The sequence below is a fragment of the Salvia hispanica genome, chromosome 2, assembly GCF_023119035.1.
Source record: "Salvia hispanica cultivar TCC Black 2014 chromosome 2, UniMelb_Shisp_WGS_1.0, whole genome shotgun sequence".
NCBI lineage: Eukaryota > Viridiplantae > Streptophyta > Magnoliopsida > Lamiales > Lamiaceae > Salvia > Salvia hispanica.
The window spans coordinates 1,945,307-1,962,012 of NC_062966.1; the positions used below are offsets into that span (position 1 = coordinate 1,945,307).

The 16,706-nt window shown below is 31.5% G+C and overlaps 2 protein-coding genes across 2 annotated transcripts; one reads left to right on the forward strand and one right to left on the reverse strand.

Annotated features, from left to right (window-relative positions):
* Window positions 1-2,504: 2,504 nt before the first annotated feature.
* On the reverse strand, window positions 2,505-5,182 carry LOC125204922. Its single transcript, XM_048103695.1, has 4 exons — window positions 4,842-5,182; window positions 3,584-3,689; window positions 2,923-3,084; window positions 2,505-2,777 (listed from the first exon to the last, which is right to left on the reverse strand). Exons 1-4 carry the CDS (start codon window positions 5,087-5,089, stop codon window positions 2,652-2,654), a joined length of 642 nt encoding a protein of 213 aa, XP_047959652.1. The 5' UTR covers window positions 5,090-5,182; the 3' UTR covers window positions 2,505-2,651.
* Window positions 5,183-8,211: 3,029 nt separating this feature from the next.
* LOC125207809 (21 kDa protein-like) lies at window positions 8,212-9,055 on the forward strand. The gene has a single exon (XM_048107309.1). It carries the CDS (start codon window positions 8,247-8,249, stop codon window positions 8,841-8,843), a length of 597 nt encoding a protein of 198 aa, XP_047963266.1. The 5' UTR covers window positions 8,212-8,246; the 3' UTR covers window positions 8,844-9,055.
* Window positions 9,056-16,706: the final 7,651 nt, after the last annotated feature.

Genomic DNA, 16,706 nt, shown 5'->3' on the forward strand with positions numbered 1-16,706 from the left:
TGGAGGCTTCCCTAGCCATCCAAATCAAGAAGATAAAGCTATAGTGACTACAAATTAACATCAATAAAAGTGACAAATAAAGAATAAAAATATTTATTTACCTGAGAATCGGAGAGGGAGGTGAATATGTGATAATGAATTATTGTTGGAACTATAAAATAAGATAAAATGAGAAATGAGAGCAAAATAGGAAAAGCCCTACAAAAATCTACGCCATATTTATGCCCATATTTTCGTACTCCTAATATTTTTTACAATTGACAGCGTAGCCCTATTCTTGAGAAATGTTCGGCGCCTACCTCTTATTTTGCTTCTCCCTATTTTCTTTCTCACTACTCATCCTCTGAAACTTTTCCTTCCACTTTTGCTCTGTCTCATCTAGTAGCCGGCACATTCTCTAAAGCTGTTCTTCGACTCTCACCATCTTGTATAGTCATATCTTGTACAGTCATATGTGTAGTAGATATTGAGAAATGGAGATGGACTGCATCTCTGCAGTTTGCAGAGGTAACGTTTATATAAAAATGAAGCAGTGCAACCAAAAGAATTATCTTTGCTAACCTCCCACTCACTCACGTATATATGAAACATGGGAAATTAATCTCCACTAATAAAAAAGTGGAAAACCAACTAAGTAGATTATATATTTATTAGAATTTATTTCTAAATTTTATATTAATTGCATTTACATTTCTCACATAAAATAATTATTCAAAACCTCCCAAAACTTCCCGTTTATATTTGTATAGATTTAGCAAGTGAGCCAGATTTAGTTTAAAACGAGAAAGTGGCCTCGGTTATAAAAACTATCCTCAGTATATTTTAGGCATAGTTTGTTAGCTATGTTATGTTTCGACTAGACATAATACAAATAGTGATATTTATTATAGTTTCGGTTAGTTAATTTATCTTGATTGGATGTTTGCTTGCCAAGGATAATTGTGAGTTATCATATTTATATGTTTGGTACAACGAGTTATAAAAATTAGGATTGTCAAAATTATTCTTATTAATTTAACTTAATAATTAAACTATCCTCATGTTTGCCTTAATTTTGGTTGGTTTTGGCAATTTGTTGACTATGAAAATACCAAGCATACCATTTCTTATTATATAAAATGCTAAAAATGGAGTACATAACAAATATGATCATAACTTAAATTTGTTAATTTTATCTTTTATCATATAATTTTATTTATATAAAAAACATCGAAGCATACTATTTCTTATAATATAAAAATGCTAAAAATTAGAAATTAAATAAATATGATCATTACTATACTTATTACTTTTATTTTTATTACATATTTTATGTATATTAAAAATATCCAAGCATGCCATAAACTTAGCATTTTCCATCGTACATTAATTATATGAATAATTATATAGTTTAATTATTGTTTTATTATATTATTGCACATCATTAATTACATTAATTATTATTTGTTATACTGAAATATAATTAAAGTATGTATGTGTATAAAATATAGTGTGTATTTGATGGGTAAAATTGTATTTTCCTAAAACTAACAAGTAGACTACATATGTAACTTAGGTAAGTGGGTAGTTACATTGTTGCTTGAAAAATAGACTTTTAAGTTGCTTCATTAGGGCCAGATACAAAACACGGGTACAGATTTGTAACATAGCTAGTAGCTATGAAACACATAGCTAAACTCGGATAAGTCCTACTCCCTCCGTTTCACAGTAATAGAGGCATTTCATTTTCCGCACTCGCTTTGAATAAATGATATTAAATAGTTAAAGTGGAGAGAGAGTAAAGTAAGAGAGAGATTATTGTAGATATCTCTCTTATTTTATTTTTTCTCACTTTAATTATCTATAATTATTTTTTCAAAATGAGTGTGCAAAATAAAATTGTCTCTATTACTATCGAACAGAGGAAGTATTATCTAGCTATAACATAGATACCAAACACTACCTTAATATACAATATTGGAAGTTGTCATGGAGTATAATTCTAATCAAGTCTAGAGAAAGCTAACTTTCATGTATTTATACGTATTTTTTAGGTCTTGGTGTTTTTATTTAGCTAGTGGGCCGGATTTAATTTAGTTTAAAACAATAAGTACTCCAACTTCCTTAATTATGCGTATTAACATAATATTTCCTCAGTCTAGAGGAAAATGACTCCTTCGTCGGGTCGCATCAGATTTTATGCAAATTTATTTTGTGTGTTAAGTGAAGATAATAAATAAAAAGAGAGAGGGTAAAATAAAGATGCAGAAGTTTCTATATTTAGTAATGATTCATTTTGGATGGAACAAAGCAAACTAAAAATAAAAGTGGATCATCTTCTGTGACACAGAAATCATGTATTATTATCATATAAAAATCTATCTCAATATCTTTGATATATAATCTTCAAAGTTGTCCATAATTGTAATCAACTATAGAGAAAGCTTACTTTTCACAAATGTACTCCTATTAATTTTTTTCTGATGTAGATTTGAGTTTAGTAAAAAGGACATGGATAATTAAAGTTGTGTGGTAAAAGATGAAAGATTTATTTGACCCTATGTTATTTAGTACTCACAATATTAGTGTTATTAAATGTGTAATACGACATATAGATTGTAAGTAAGCCAAATAAAATCTGCAATACAAATTTGGAGCATTTGTAGGCATTACTATCTGAGTAAAGGATCCAACACTTTTCTCCATCCTATATAGTTGAGAGGTGATCCTGCATCGGGCAACGGGAACCCGTTCACGAAGAAGAACGGTGTCCCGTAAACTCCTCGTATGCAACCATACTGCAAACATAACAAACTCATCACACTATACCAATTCTGTTGCATACTGCAAACATAACAAACTCATCACACTATACCAATTCGAATCCTCTATGTCATATCCAAGATCAATACATATGCAGCAATGGAAAGCAAATATCATTACCTTGAAAGCATATCTTGTTGCAAGATCCGTGTTGGTTTCGTTGAAGCCAGATTTGATCGCAGAACGATACGATGAACCAAGTTCATTTGCCGTGAACTCCACTATATGGTCCGTCACAACTGATCTAGACTTGTTAAATGTTGCCTTCCCATAAAATTGTTCCTGTTCAAAATTCTACTAGTTTTAGCAAAAATGTTGAACTAGTACTACTACTTATCTAAAGTAGAGGCAATTAAAAAAAAGGATATTGATAATATTATGAAACTTTCAAAAAGTGGGGGGCTTTCCACGAATTTTGAAATTGACAAATAATATCACGAACTTTATCCCGAGTTTGTTATTTCCGACCAATGTAAAAATTCCAGCAAATAATATCATGATACGGATTTGTTTTTCGTAATTTCTCGACAACAACTTCGAGAGTTTCAAGATTTTCAATCATTGAGAATAGTTTTTCTTGAAGCACACCCTCCAAATTTATTCTCCAATCTATTAATATAGCCGGAATTTTTTCACTGGTGGGAAATAACAAATTTAGGGTAAAGTTCGTGATATTATTATTTATTAATTTTAACGTACGTGGAAAAAATCAAACTTTTTGAAAATTTTATGATATTAAGTGTCAATACCCTTAAAAAAATTAGCAACACTTATTTATTACCTGATGGTTGAAAAATGCTTCTAGTAGATGGTATGTTGCCGAAGTGTTCTTCAACCTATTAGTTATGTGCAGCGCCCGAGAAGTGGCAAATGCGTTGTCATGGTAACTGATTCAAACAAGTTCATCAATGCCACTGGTAGTGACAGATTTAGAAAATTAAACGAGCCATTGCTTAAAAAAAATATAAAAGTTTGTACTCTCTTCATCCACCAATACAATAGCATATTTGACCAGGACCGGGCATGAGTTGAAAAGGTTAGTAAAATGTGTATCCTACTTTTATATGTGTATTGTTAGTTTTATACTCTCTCCGTCCCAGATAATTCGTCCCAATTTTCCATTTCGGTACGTCCCATATAATTTGTCCCATTTCACTTTTAACCATTTTTAGTAGTGGACCCCATATTCCACTAACTCATTCCTACTCACATTTTATTATAAAACTAATATATAAAGGTAGGACCCACATTCCACTAACTTTTTCAACCCACTCTTCATTACAATTCTTAAAACCCGTGTCCAGTCAAAGTGACCCGAATTATCCGGGACTTAGGGAGTAGTAATGAAATGCGAGTGGAAAAAATTAGTGGAATATGAGGTTCATTATCAAGATGTTTATTTATGGATGGATGAAAATGACATAATGAGAAGTTTATCGGTGGAAGGAAAGAGTATATACTAGTAATATTTTAATAAATATCACGAGACGATAAAAATTCAACAGATCTCCATTCTTAAATTTACTGAAACCATGATTCACAAATTACGACCCAAATTCGAACTTATCTAATTCCAAAATCAATAACATACTACCTCCGTCCCTGAAATTTTGTCACATTTTTCTGTTTTCATCTGTCCCACAAAAATGGTCACATTTCACTTTTTACCATTTTTTATAATGGACTCATATTCCACTTATGTATTTTCACTCACATTTTATTATAAAACTAATACTATATAAAAAATAGGACTCACGTTCTACTAACTTTTTCAACTCACTTTCTGTTACATTTCTTAAACTCTCAGTTAAATCGTGAAAAAATTTAAGGAACGGGGGAAGTACATATTAGTAGTAATAAACAAATCACTACTATTTATACTAAAAATGAAGATTCAAAATCGAATAATAAATAAAACACAGTGGATGAAATGAAACATTTTCAAATTTCATATACAACACAAAACTTTGGTAGAAATTAGACAGCCAAACAAATTTATGATCTAATTGAAAATGAATTGGGAAGATTTAATTACTCACGGTAGAGGAAAGGTGTGGACAACGAGCCTAACGCGAGAGGCGAACTCCTGGACGACTTGCTTGAGCGGCGGCCACGAGTCGCGGCTGTCGGGGCAAACCGGGTCGAAAAACGCTTCAATCAACAACGCCTTCTCCACCTCCGCCTCCTCGTCGTACCAGAATCCATCCGGCCTCGGCGGCTGGCTCACAATCGGCCACAACAAACACCACAGCGTCACAAACCCGAGAGATATACGCTTGAAATTCATCTCTCCAACTTCGTTTTTAATTAGTTGAGTTTGAGAATGAACAGAAGAGAGCAAAACAGAGTATAATATAGAGATGAATTACGTTGTTGAGTGGACTACGTCATTTTATCCGATCCAAAAATTGGTGGACAATATGCATACAATACTATTCCACTTCTACATTGGAAGTCAAGAAATGCGACGTGACGTAGGTAGATGATATGGATTTATCGAAAGGGATTGATTCTATTGGGGAAGGAAAAGATGCTCTGCTTTTTCTTCTTCATTATTGGCCGGCGGTGGCACACATGTTGCAGGTGCTCTGAGTTACCGGAGCTCCGTTATGTGATGTTCATTTCGTTTTTTTTTATAACCCGAAATATTTGAATTTTAATTATATTCTTTATTTGAATCCATATTTTTCATTTAAACAAAACAATTATTCCCTAATTTTACCTTTTTATTTAGGATCTAATTATATAAATTTTCATTTGTTTCAATTATGTTAATTTTTTATTTCAATTCTATAGTTTGTAATAAAATTTTAATTTTTCATTCGTAAATAAGTAAAGGTTATAAAAATTTAAAGTAAATAAATAATTGTCATTTAAATTATAACTTTCGTTGGCTTATGGTAGAATCTCATGACTTTTGAAACTGAAATATAAATTCATAACTCTTAAATATTTCTCAATGTCCTACAAGACTCAAAATTGAAAATACTCCCTCTGTATCATATTAGGAGTCATTTTGACTTTTCTGTACTCTTTTTATAAAAATGATAATAACCAAATAAATGGTAAAGTAAGAGAGGTGATGATGTAGAAAAGACTTCATAAAACGATTGCAAAAAAGTCAAGTTGACTTCATTATATCTAAACGCCGTGATTTTGTTGTTATACCACATTTGATTTATTTTTAAAATATTTTATTATTAAAAATAATTAAAATTTATAATTTCATATGTCTATTTCAAAAGTCATAGGATTATCATATATTACAACAAAAGGTCTTGATTTAAATGCAAAATTATCCTAAAAATAAATTAATGGTGTATGTTGAAATGTAATTTTATAGCTTGTGCTTCAATGTATAATTGTATATGTGCCCATGATCAAATTGAATAAAATATCGGTAATACTACAAACTAATTGTAAGACTACCACTGTAACGTGTCGAAGATAAAAATGTCTCACTTTTCAAACGTGTCTACATCACACTATTATTCTCCCAAGTTAATACTAATTGAACATCACTACATCACACTATTATTTTCTTTGGTTTCAGCATAAACTAGTTGAACATCTATTATTGTTTTACTTTATTGTTTTATTGCACATTAGAGACTACTAGTGCCACTAGATAGGGTCTTTAGACTAACTAATTTTAATAGTATTAATGTTCGACGCTCTATAATTATACGCAATATGTAAGTTAAGAGGTGATCTTAAGAGCTCAAAACTACCATTTCTCCTTCATCGAGACGAGAACAAAATTTTCTCAAACATAGTAGATTCTCTACTGTTAAGCTTGCATATTAATTTGAGAGTAATTAACAAATGAATAGAAATTGAAAGAACGACATTAAAATTCTACCATCAGACCAACTCACACACGTATGTGATACCTCAATTTTACTACTTGAGAATAATGATGTCTCAATTAATTTGAGGATCATTGTACTTTTTACTGCAGATTTTTCTAATCTATTCCCCGAACTTTTATTCAATCTTTGTGTGGACAAAACTTATCGAAAAATTCAAGGACTGGACCAGAAGAGATACAAAACTTTAACATTAAAATAAAACAAAATTTTGAATATTATCAATAGGAGAATCTCAAAAATTGCAATTACGAAACTTAGAGTTTATGTTTCATGTCTAATCACTCATTTATAGAGTTATGTTAAAATCAGATTAGGACTCATAGTGAAGTTCAAGAGTCATACCTATTTGGACTCTCTTTAATTAAATCGAAATAAACTTTGATTTAATTCAAACCCAATAACATATCATAATCAATCACAACTATAATAATACTCCATGAATTGTAATTATAGTGGCCACGTGCCAAAGCAAAAAACTTAAACATTTACATAACCCGTGGGTCTTCCTTAATATCCGGGCTGAATTTTGACAGAAAGATCGATGAGAAACCGTCAACAAGTGCCTCCTATTCATTTATTTTAATAATAAGATGTATAATTAATTATGCACGTAGCTGTGCTTACATTACATAAATACTAGTACTACTAAGATACTGTAACACTTAACGTTGAAGCCTCACATTATTGATACCATAATTTTATTTTAATATTACATGATCTCTATCTAATTGCTGACGAGGTCACCCAACCACCACGAGGCATAAGGAAACTTCCCCACTCATCACCCAATGGATTACTATCAAACAAGAGACTGCCATAATCACATGAATCCAAGTAACCACATTAATATTTTATAAACATATTCCCATAAAATAAACCCTTCCTTCTTAGTAAGGTATCGTCGTCAAAACTTCGAATCTAGTGCAGTGTCAAAACAATCCATTATAAAAATAACCTTTAAATTAATGAGCGTTCAAAATTTTACTGGCTATACTATACGACCAATTAAATCAAATACTTCCTTAAATAGTCAGTCAGAAATGCCTCATTTTTCCTTTTTCGTTCGTTTACTGATGAATGTCTCGTTTCATTTTAACTATATTTGATAAGTGACTCTACATTTCACTCACATTTCATTATAAAACTAATACTCCCTTCGTTAGTGAAATATTGTCCAGTTTTATCATTTTAGTCCGTCCATGAAAAGTTGTCCACTTTCTTTTTTTACTATGAACTCTTTTTATACTCATATTCTATTATAAAACTAATATATAAATATGGAATTCTCATTTCAATAACTTTTTCAACTAACTATTCTTCACATTTCTTAAAACCCGCGTAAAGTCAAACTTGGACATTATTTCATAGACGGAGGGAGTGGTTAAAAGTAGGCCCTCCACTAACTTATTCTACCCACTACTTTATAAAGTCAAAACAATTTTTTAAATCTATGTCGGTTGGATACGAGATACGAGATATTTAATCATGGCCAGAGGCGTAGAGATAGTACTTCTCTATAAAAGGCAAGCTAATACTTGTCTCACTATCAAAACACCAAACATTAGTAACAAAATGTCAAAAACCAAGATTCTATTAGCTCTCCTATTTTCCTTACACTACCTCCTCTCCGCCGCCGCTCCAACTCCAAACCCTAACCCTAACGCCACCAGCTTCATCGAAGCCGAATGCCGCGCCACTCACTACCCTTCCCTCTGCATCAACTCCCTCTCCGCCTACTCCAAAACCGTCCAAAAAAGCCCTAAGCAGCTCGCCCGAGCAGCCCTCTCGGTCGGCTTGTCGCGCGCTCAATCCAGCTCCTCCTTCGTCTCCAAGGCGGCTCTCATAAGAGGCCTGAAGCCGATGGAGCGCCGCGCCATCCAAGACTGCGCCGCCAACATGGCTGGCGCGGTCGACCAGCTCGGTTTGTCCGTGAAGGAGCTCGGTAGGATCGGATCGGAGAAGCTGAGCTGGCACCAGAGCAACGTGGAGTCGTGGATCGGGGCTGCGATGACCTTCCAGCAGACGTGCCTCGACGGATTCTCGGCTCCTTCCATGGCTGGAGATGTTAGGATTGCTGTGATGAAAAGGGTTCTGGATTGTAAGCAGGTTACCAGCAATGCGCTTGTGTTGATCCATCGCTATGCTGCAGCAAAGCGTAAACATGGCTAAGGCTGCATATTTGATTTTCCAAGGCGCAAAACCGAAGATGTCTATATTAGAGTTTGCATTTGATTACGTCCCTATATTTCATGTTTGTGTATATTATCATCGTTGCTTTCGTTTTCGTGTGGTTCAGTTTTATACTAGTTTGGTAGATTTATGTATTAATTTCTGTAATACCTTAATATTGCGCGTTACATAAAACAATAACTTTGAATTAAGTCGTTGACTATATGTATGAAGGAATCATTTGTTGAAAGTTGCGCTGTCAGTTATGAATATAGTATGCTAGCAACTATGCAATTGTGTCTATAATAAAACAGACAATGATATTTCTAGAAATCTTTGTGAACTAATATACCAATAATTTACCAAAAAAGAGTTGTTTAAGCTATAGATGTATAAATATGGACGTCACCGGACGTTCAAAAATAAGTCGGTTCTGAGAGAAGCGGAATCTTAATTGGTCTGACATGCTTCTTCACGTTTTCATTTTATAATTAGTAACTGGCGGTTCTGGTTCAAAGTTGACAGTTTTTGCCGATTTTGCAGGTTGTGATTTACCGTATTTAAGTGATGATATGAAATTAAGATATAAAACTAAAAATTAAGTAATAAGTGAAAAAAACATTACATTGATATTGATTTAATAATTAAATGTTCACAAAGTACAAAGTTCAAATAATAAATAAACACTTGTTCTAAATAATTACTCATGAAAATAAAATAATTGTAAGAGTCGATAGCTCACCACCATATGCCATAAAAGTTATAATGACTTATATATATGTCGTGTGACAATGTGACGACTGACGAGTAATTAACTAAGAGTGATGATAAACAATCAAATTTTGTACAACTAAAATAAGATTTTATTAATAATTTGATGTATTAATTATATATTAAAATAATAAATATAGTAAGTGGATAAGTTAAAAAAAACTTATTAGCCTTTAACCTCTTTTTTTATTTTTATACTTGAATTTCCTTTCTATTATTTTTAAGATTTGAATTAAAGTATGTACTAATTACATTTATGATTCCAAAATAAGTAAAAAAACTATATACAAATATGACCACAATATTATGCACTTTCCATATACTATATATGCATCCATATATTTTAATTAAATGCATAAATAAATTTATTATTTTTCAAGTAAACTAATTTTTGGCTGTACAAAATTTGATCACGTAGATTTGTTGATTAACTATTGTGTTCCTCATATTTCAAATGACAACATGTCTATGTGTGTAAAAATGATGTGATTCTACATCATATAGTCCCCCTTTTGACATCATTGCTTCGGGTCTAGTCTCGGGTGCGTCCCCTAGAAACGATGATTGTGCTTAGAATCCATCCAAAAAGGGAAGTAAATCAACTAAAGGCGGAGGTTGCACTCATAGCAGCATGCTACATGAGCCCCAATCACCGCCATTACAAATGTCAACTTGTCATCGTGTCTAGAAATTTCAGACTTCCGCATTATAAATCAATTACTCTTTTTATACTGTATCATAACTGTTTTAGTTTCTTTTTGGGTGGATTCTCACTTTCTCAACATTGAAAAATACCATTGTCAAAATCCTAACTTCACTATCGTGAATATAGTAATGTTCGTCATTCACATTCTAGCCTAGGTTGGTATATTTAAATTTATTATATCAAGTATTAGAATTGTGACTCAATTTAGCATCTTTCCCTTATCGAATAGAATTTGCCGTTTGCACATATGCGGTCTATGAACTTTGAAAATATTATTTATGGTTCATAAACTTTGATGTTTGCACTTTTCTTGTCCTTTTGAACTTTTCTCATTTTTTCTGACTAAAATGCCCACTAGCCGTGGAAGGCATTTTCATAATTTTCTTTATCGAACACATTTATATTGGCACACTTTGATTTCTCTCTCTTCTCTCCCTCTTTATCTATTTTGCATTTAAATAATTTTATTTTCCATAGTTTTCTTAATCAACTTGTGTATGTTTGACACACTCAATATTTTCAATTCATTTACTAATTCATCTCATGAAGATTCAAGTATGAGTCATAATCTATTTTATTTCCTTTTGCAGTTTATTAAATAAAGAGATAATATGATGTAACGCCCCACTTTTTGAACCCTAAATTTTTTAAATCTTAAAAATTTATTTTGCATTTAATGTTTTTAATTCCATGAAGTCCGTGAATTAAGTGACGAATGAAATGATTATTTGCTATTCTTGTGACATAATTTGATTTAGGGTTTGAAGGTTCGTTGACGGAATTAATTTTGTATATATTAATAATTCTTTTTCGTGAGAAAATTGGACTCAATTCCGTGTTGAATCCGATAAACTAAATAAATAATAATACAAATTTAATCTTGTGGAAAATAAATTGTGGACTACACAATTTAAATGAAATACAAAGAGTTTGAGCCCAAATTAATTTAATTAATCTTTGTCTTGATGCTAAAGAATTTCCTTTAATTTGAATTGCAGTAAAATAAATGTTCTGCAAAGATTTCTCCTCTTTCATTCACGCGATTTCCTCCTCTCCTCTCTCCCAAAATCTGCAATCTATTCCAAATTCAAACCAGTCAATCAGCATTAATTGCTCAATCAATTTGGCAAATTATATTCACATCACAAAAACGGTTAATCTCTCAACTCTTTGCTACCTCACAATTTCACTCTTCAATCTGCAAATCCATCTCAAGACTCATAGCAAGAACAAGTCGGTTCCTCGATTTTCAATCCATGCAAATTCACGGTAATTTTGTGCGCCTAATCTTTCCCCTCTCTATACTAGTAATTGTAACTCCTCTGTCAGAAAACCGAACCAAGTTCACGAGAGGAAGTAGCCTATTTTTTTACTCACAATCTGTTATTGAAGGTATACACATCTCCCTCTCCAAAATTTATTTAAATCCTTGTGAGCCAGGTTAGCTTCCGCTAAATCGTTGGGGGACGTGAGCAGCTGGCTGGCATCGCCGCGACGCCTTGGGAGGCCGAAATAACTAAGTTTCTATTTGGGGGAAATTTGAAATCTTATCGACACAAAAATAATCAAAGCTTTAGGGTGCATGCATTATTTAATTATTTGATTCTTTGTGTTCATGTATATGCTATCTTAATTTATAAAGGTGATATCTCACGAGTGAATCGTGATCGCAAGGAAAAGAATGAAATTTCGAATTAAGCACTTGAGGTGGGCTCTATTTTAAATAAGGACAATGTCCTAACTATTTTTATCAATAGGAATGAAATGCAAATATGTTTATCATGCCGTATTTTGTTTTAACGTGCCTATCTGAAATGGCTCTGTCATTTATTATTTAAATCGAATTCGGGTCCTTGTAGGGCCGCAAACCCTACTTGGATTAGTGTACACCTAAGGTAGACCGTGTGTCAGCGTACGGGTTGGCCGGTCTAGTGACTTGGCTTGTGGCCACATTCCAAGTCATGTATGAGCAGATATGGTAAACGTCTATGGGAAAATGGCCGCGTAGCCGCGATTTTTGAACAATGGAATATTTTGGTGCCTTGGGTCTTTCAAAAGCTAAAACCCCGATGGATACCTACAATGGCATGATAAATATAAATATTTTTGATCACTTGTTTTCGGCATGAGTCCACTGAGTATTTTATAGTACTCAGCCCTGCATGTGTTTTCTCTATGTGTAGATTGAGCAGCGACGAGCTTGGGGTGGTGTTGAGTCGAACTTGAATTATTGTTGGATTTTATTTTGAACTCTGAGGGTCGTCGTGTCTTCATACACGGCGTCACTCTTACTCTTGGATGCTTCCGCTGAGATAATACTATTTTTTGAAATTATATTTTGAACCTCTTTTTCTTTTGGATCATAAACTATGAAATAGTAACCGTTTGTCGTTGGATTTAAGACATTGCTCTGATTTTCCCTCTGTTATTGGAATATTGAATATTTTGGTGAAACTCTTTATTCAAACCCTAGAATATTTCTCTTTTTTAAAGTCCTATTAGTTATGACCACCCGTATTTATTGACCCTAGAAAGGGCGATCGTGACATTAGTTGTAACAATTTTCAGCGGGCTATAATTTCCCCCTTTTAGATGAAGTTTTATAAATTAATATTTTCATAAATGAATAATTGTTCCTACGCAAATCTAAATTGTACTAAGCACATTTTAACACATTTACAATACTATTAGATGAAGTTTTATAAATTATTTTTTGCATAAATAAATAATTGTTCCTACGCAAATCTAAATTGTACTAAGCACATTTTTACACATTTACAATACTATTGCACGTTAATGTATCAAGTTAAAAGTAAAATATTACTAATAAAAGTGTAGAAAAGTAATCTATTTTTAACCTTTAAAGATCGTGTACGTGATTACATACAAACGGCAAGTCTAGGACTAGGAGCCATTTTTGAAGTTCTACTTCTCGTAAAATTATCCTTGTGTGTAGGATAGGTTGGACGGTGAAGCAGCATTGATTGAGGACGTACACGTTGATATTGGAATGATTAAATAGTTTTGAACACGTTATAAAAACTGTAATATGTCGGCCATTAATGCGCCTTTAATTAACTTTTTCCTTCTTTTGTTGGTTATTAGACTTAAAAAAATCTACTAGCGGATTTAATAACTATTTTGTGTATTAATCCGTCCACGAATAAGAATCCCGTTTTACCATTTTAGTCCGTTCGCGAATAGGAATCTTGGTTCATAATTACCATAAATAGTAAAGAGATCCCACATTCCATCAACTCATCTCACTCACATATCATTTAAAACTAATATGCACAAATAAGACTCATATTTCAGTAACTATCTTCCACTCATTTTTCTTAGCATTTATTAAAACCCATGCTGAAATTGAATGGGACCTCTATTTGTGAACGCAAGGGAGTAACTTATAGACATTTTGATGGAAGGTGAGATAGCTAATCTAATAATTTAAGGCTATTTCATATCTTAAAAGACATGTATTGATCTCCTATTTATTTAATTAAAAATACAATAGTCTCATGTCATTCAACTATACCTATTGAGTTTATCTATTTTCAAAATTTATTGTAACTAAAAAAGGAAATGGGCTACGGCTATTTCATATCTTAAAAGACATGTATTGATCTCCTATTTATTTAATTAAAAATACAATAGTCTCAGTGTCATTCAACTATACCCATTGAGTTTATCTATTTTCAAAATTTATTGTAACTAAAAAAGGAAATGGGCTACGACTTAACTACCTTAGGACGAAGAGAGTAGTAAGTGTTATCTAGAAAAAAATATATTTTAAAATAATTTATACTCCCTCCGTCCTACTTTAGGAGTCTCGGTTTACTATTTTTAGGTGTCCCACTTTAGGAGTTCCGGTTGAAATATTCCATAATTGGTAATAGACCCCACATTCCATTCACCCTTTTCCACTCACATTTTATTATAAGACTAATATATAAAAGTAGGACTCAAATTCTACAATCTTTTTTCACCAACCTTCCTTTATATTTCTTAAAACCCGTGCCGAACTCAACCGGGACTCCTAAAGTGGGACGGAGGAAGTATTATTAATATGGAGTAGGGACATTGGCATACCACCTTACATAAATTTTTAAAATTCTATGAAAAAAAAAATGAAAACTACAGTTATTAGGGGCTTTAAGCCCATAGGCTCTTCACTTGGATCGGCCCATATTTCATGCGTTGATTTTTAGGTTGGACACTGAAGAATTTTGACCTTAATTAATGTGAATTTCATGGCTTACGTGATTTAGGTGAAGGGATGAAGGAAAAGTATTAACGGTGAAGCAATTATGTCAGGTCAAGTATATAACTAATCATTAGCCATTTTTTATATAAAATAAATTCTTTGTGCAAATGAAAATATCTTTCATATTCGATATTAATTTAATAAAAAATATACATGTACATATGATTTTCTGAAAGTGGTAAAAAATGCTAAATTGGGAGTACACATTTTGCAGTAATATTTAATATTATAACAATTTATATTGCCATTAGAATGTCTTTACAAAACAAAGACAATTTTATTTTACAGCTATGCAAAGATTCGACAATTATGATTGACAATTATGATTGGAGGGGAGTGATAAATTGCTAACTCATCATTTAATTATTAACTATAACTAATTTAAGGTTATAGGATTTTAGAAAACGTGTGGTCTACAATTTGCCACGTGTAAGTTTCGTTTTTATTAATTAAACCGAAAAAGATAAAATAATAACTCCAAATTAGGATTTTGGATGAAAATGTCAATATAGTGTTCCGAAAATATCAATTCAATGCTTTGAGAATGTCAACACAATGCTTTAAGAATGTTAACTCATTGCTTATATTGGCATTGTACATGTATTATATTGACATATTTTATATTGTATGTTGACATTTCTGCTTGTACGAAAAAATTAAAAAATTTTGAATTTTTTTTCAAATTTTGACGTCGGAACATATGCATGTATGATATCGTTGGAATCCTTATGAAATTATCTTTAGTTTGATATATGTCATATGAATTTAAAGTTTTGAGATTTCTTTTAAAAGTTAGTTATAACTAAACATATAGTTAATTGACATTAATAACCCTATTGATATTTTTTGAAATTAATCCTATGGCCTTATTGACGTTTTTCGTTGATCGTATTGACATTTAGAGATTAATGATCTAAGCCCTTAATTTGAATATCTAATAGCTATTATTAGTTGTAGTTAGCAATTAAGTTATGAGTTAGCAATATAACACTCCCCATTGATTGAATATTTCAAATTAATTAATAGAATAAGAATATAAATTTATACATTCTCTCAAATCCATATATTTTAATTTCATTATTGATGATTAGCACCTTAGTTATGACATTATCAATTATTTGACAATTTAAATATATTCACTGAAACCATGATATGCATATCTCCAATGGGAATATTAACTGTTCAAAAATTATTCTTTCACAAATAATACAAATAATCATCCAATATTTAACTTATTCTTCAACCACAACCCAATTATATAATACAATAAACGAATAATTTGTGTATTTAATTGTAATTCATTCAGTTACATTTTCTCTACATCACATTATATTTTAAACTCGTCATATTCAAACCATAAAAAATAAATTCAAAACAAATTATGCTCACTATTTAATTTAGTGCTAGTGGCAATGCTACAAAATTAAAAAGAAATAATATACTCATAAATTATATCAGTATATATAGTTTATTAGTACTTTCTTCAAAATTATCGATTGGAACTTTCAATATAGTTACTAATTCGACCGAAATTGCTCGTAGTTGAGACAGATCAGAAAATTAATAAATTCGCTTATTTATATTTAAAATATTTAAAAAAATAGAAAATGCTAGTAGTAAATTTCAATTTATTTTGGTAAATAGCCCTAAATAATTCTCACAAATTTTTAAAACAAACACCAACTTTTTATTCAACTTATATTCGTAAATGTAAATTTCTAAAATCTGATTCTGTAGTTATTTAATTTACAGTAGCCATTTAATTTTCTTAACTACGAATCATTGTCATGTACAACAAATTAAATGATGTCTTCGAAAATATATTTGCCAAAATTCTCACCAAATAAAATAAATAAATAAATCCTGATTCCTTGGTGAAGAGGGAAAAAAAGCTCCCTAGAAATTGTAGAATTTTCGAAATCCGTCTAGAATGCTCGAATAAATGAATGTAATTATGAAAACCAGTAACGGAGTTAAAATCCTACAAATTCAACGGCAGAATGCCCATAGAGTTGATTCACTTAAAACTTTTCACAATATTCATTTTTATCGTATGTCGACAACTAAGCACCAACAAATTCACTACTTTTCATTTAATTTCCTTAACTGAACAATCTTCAAT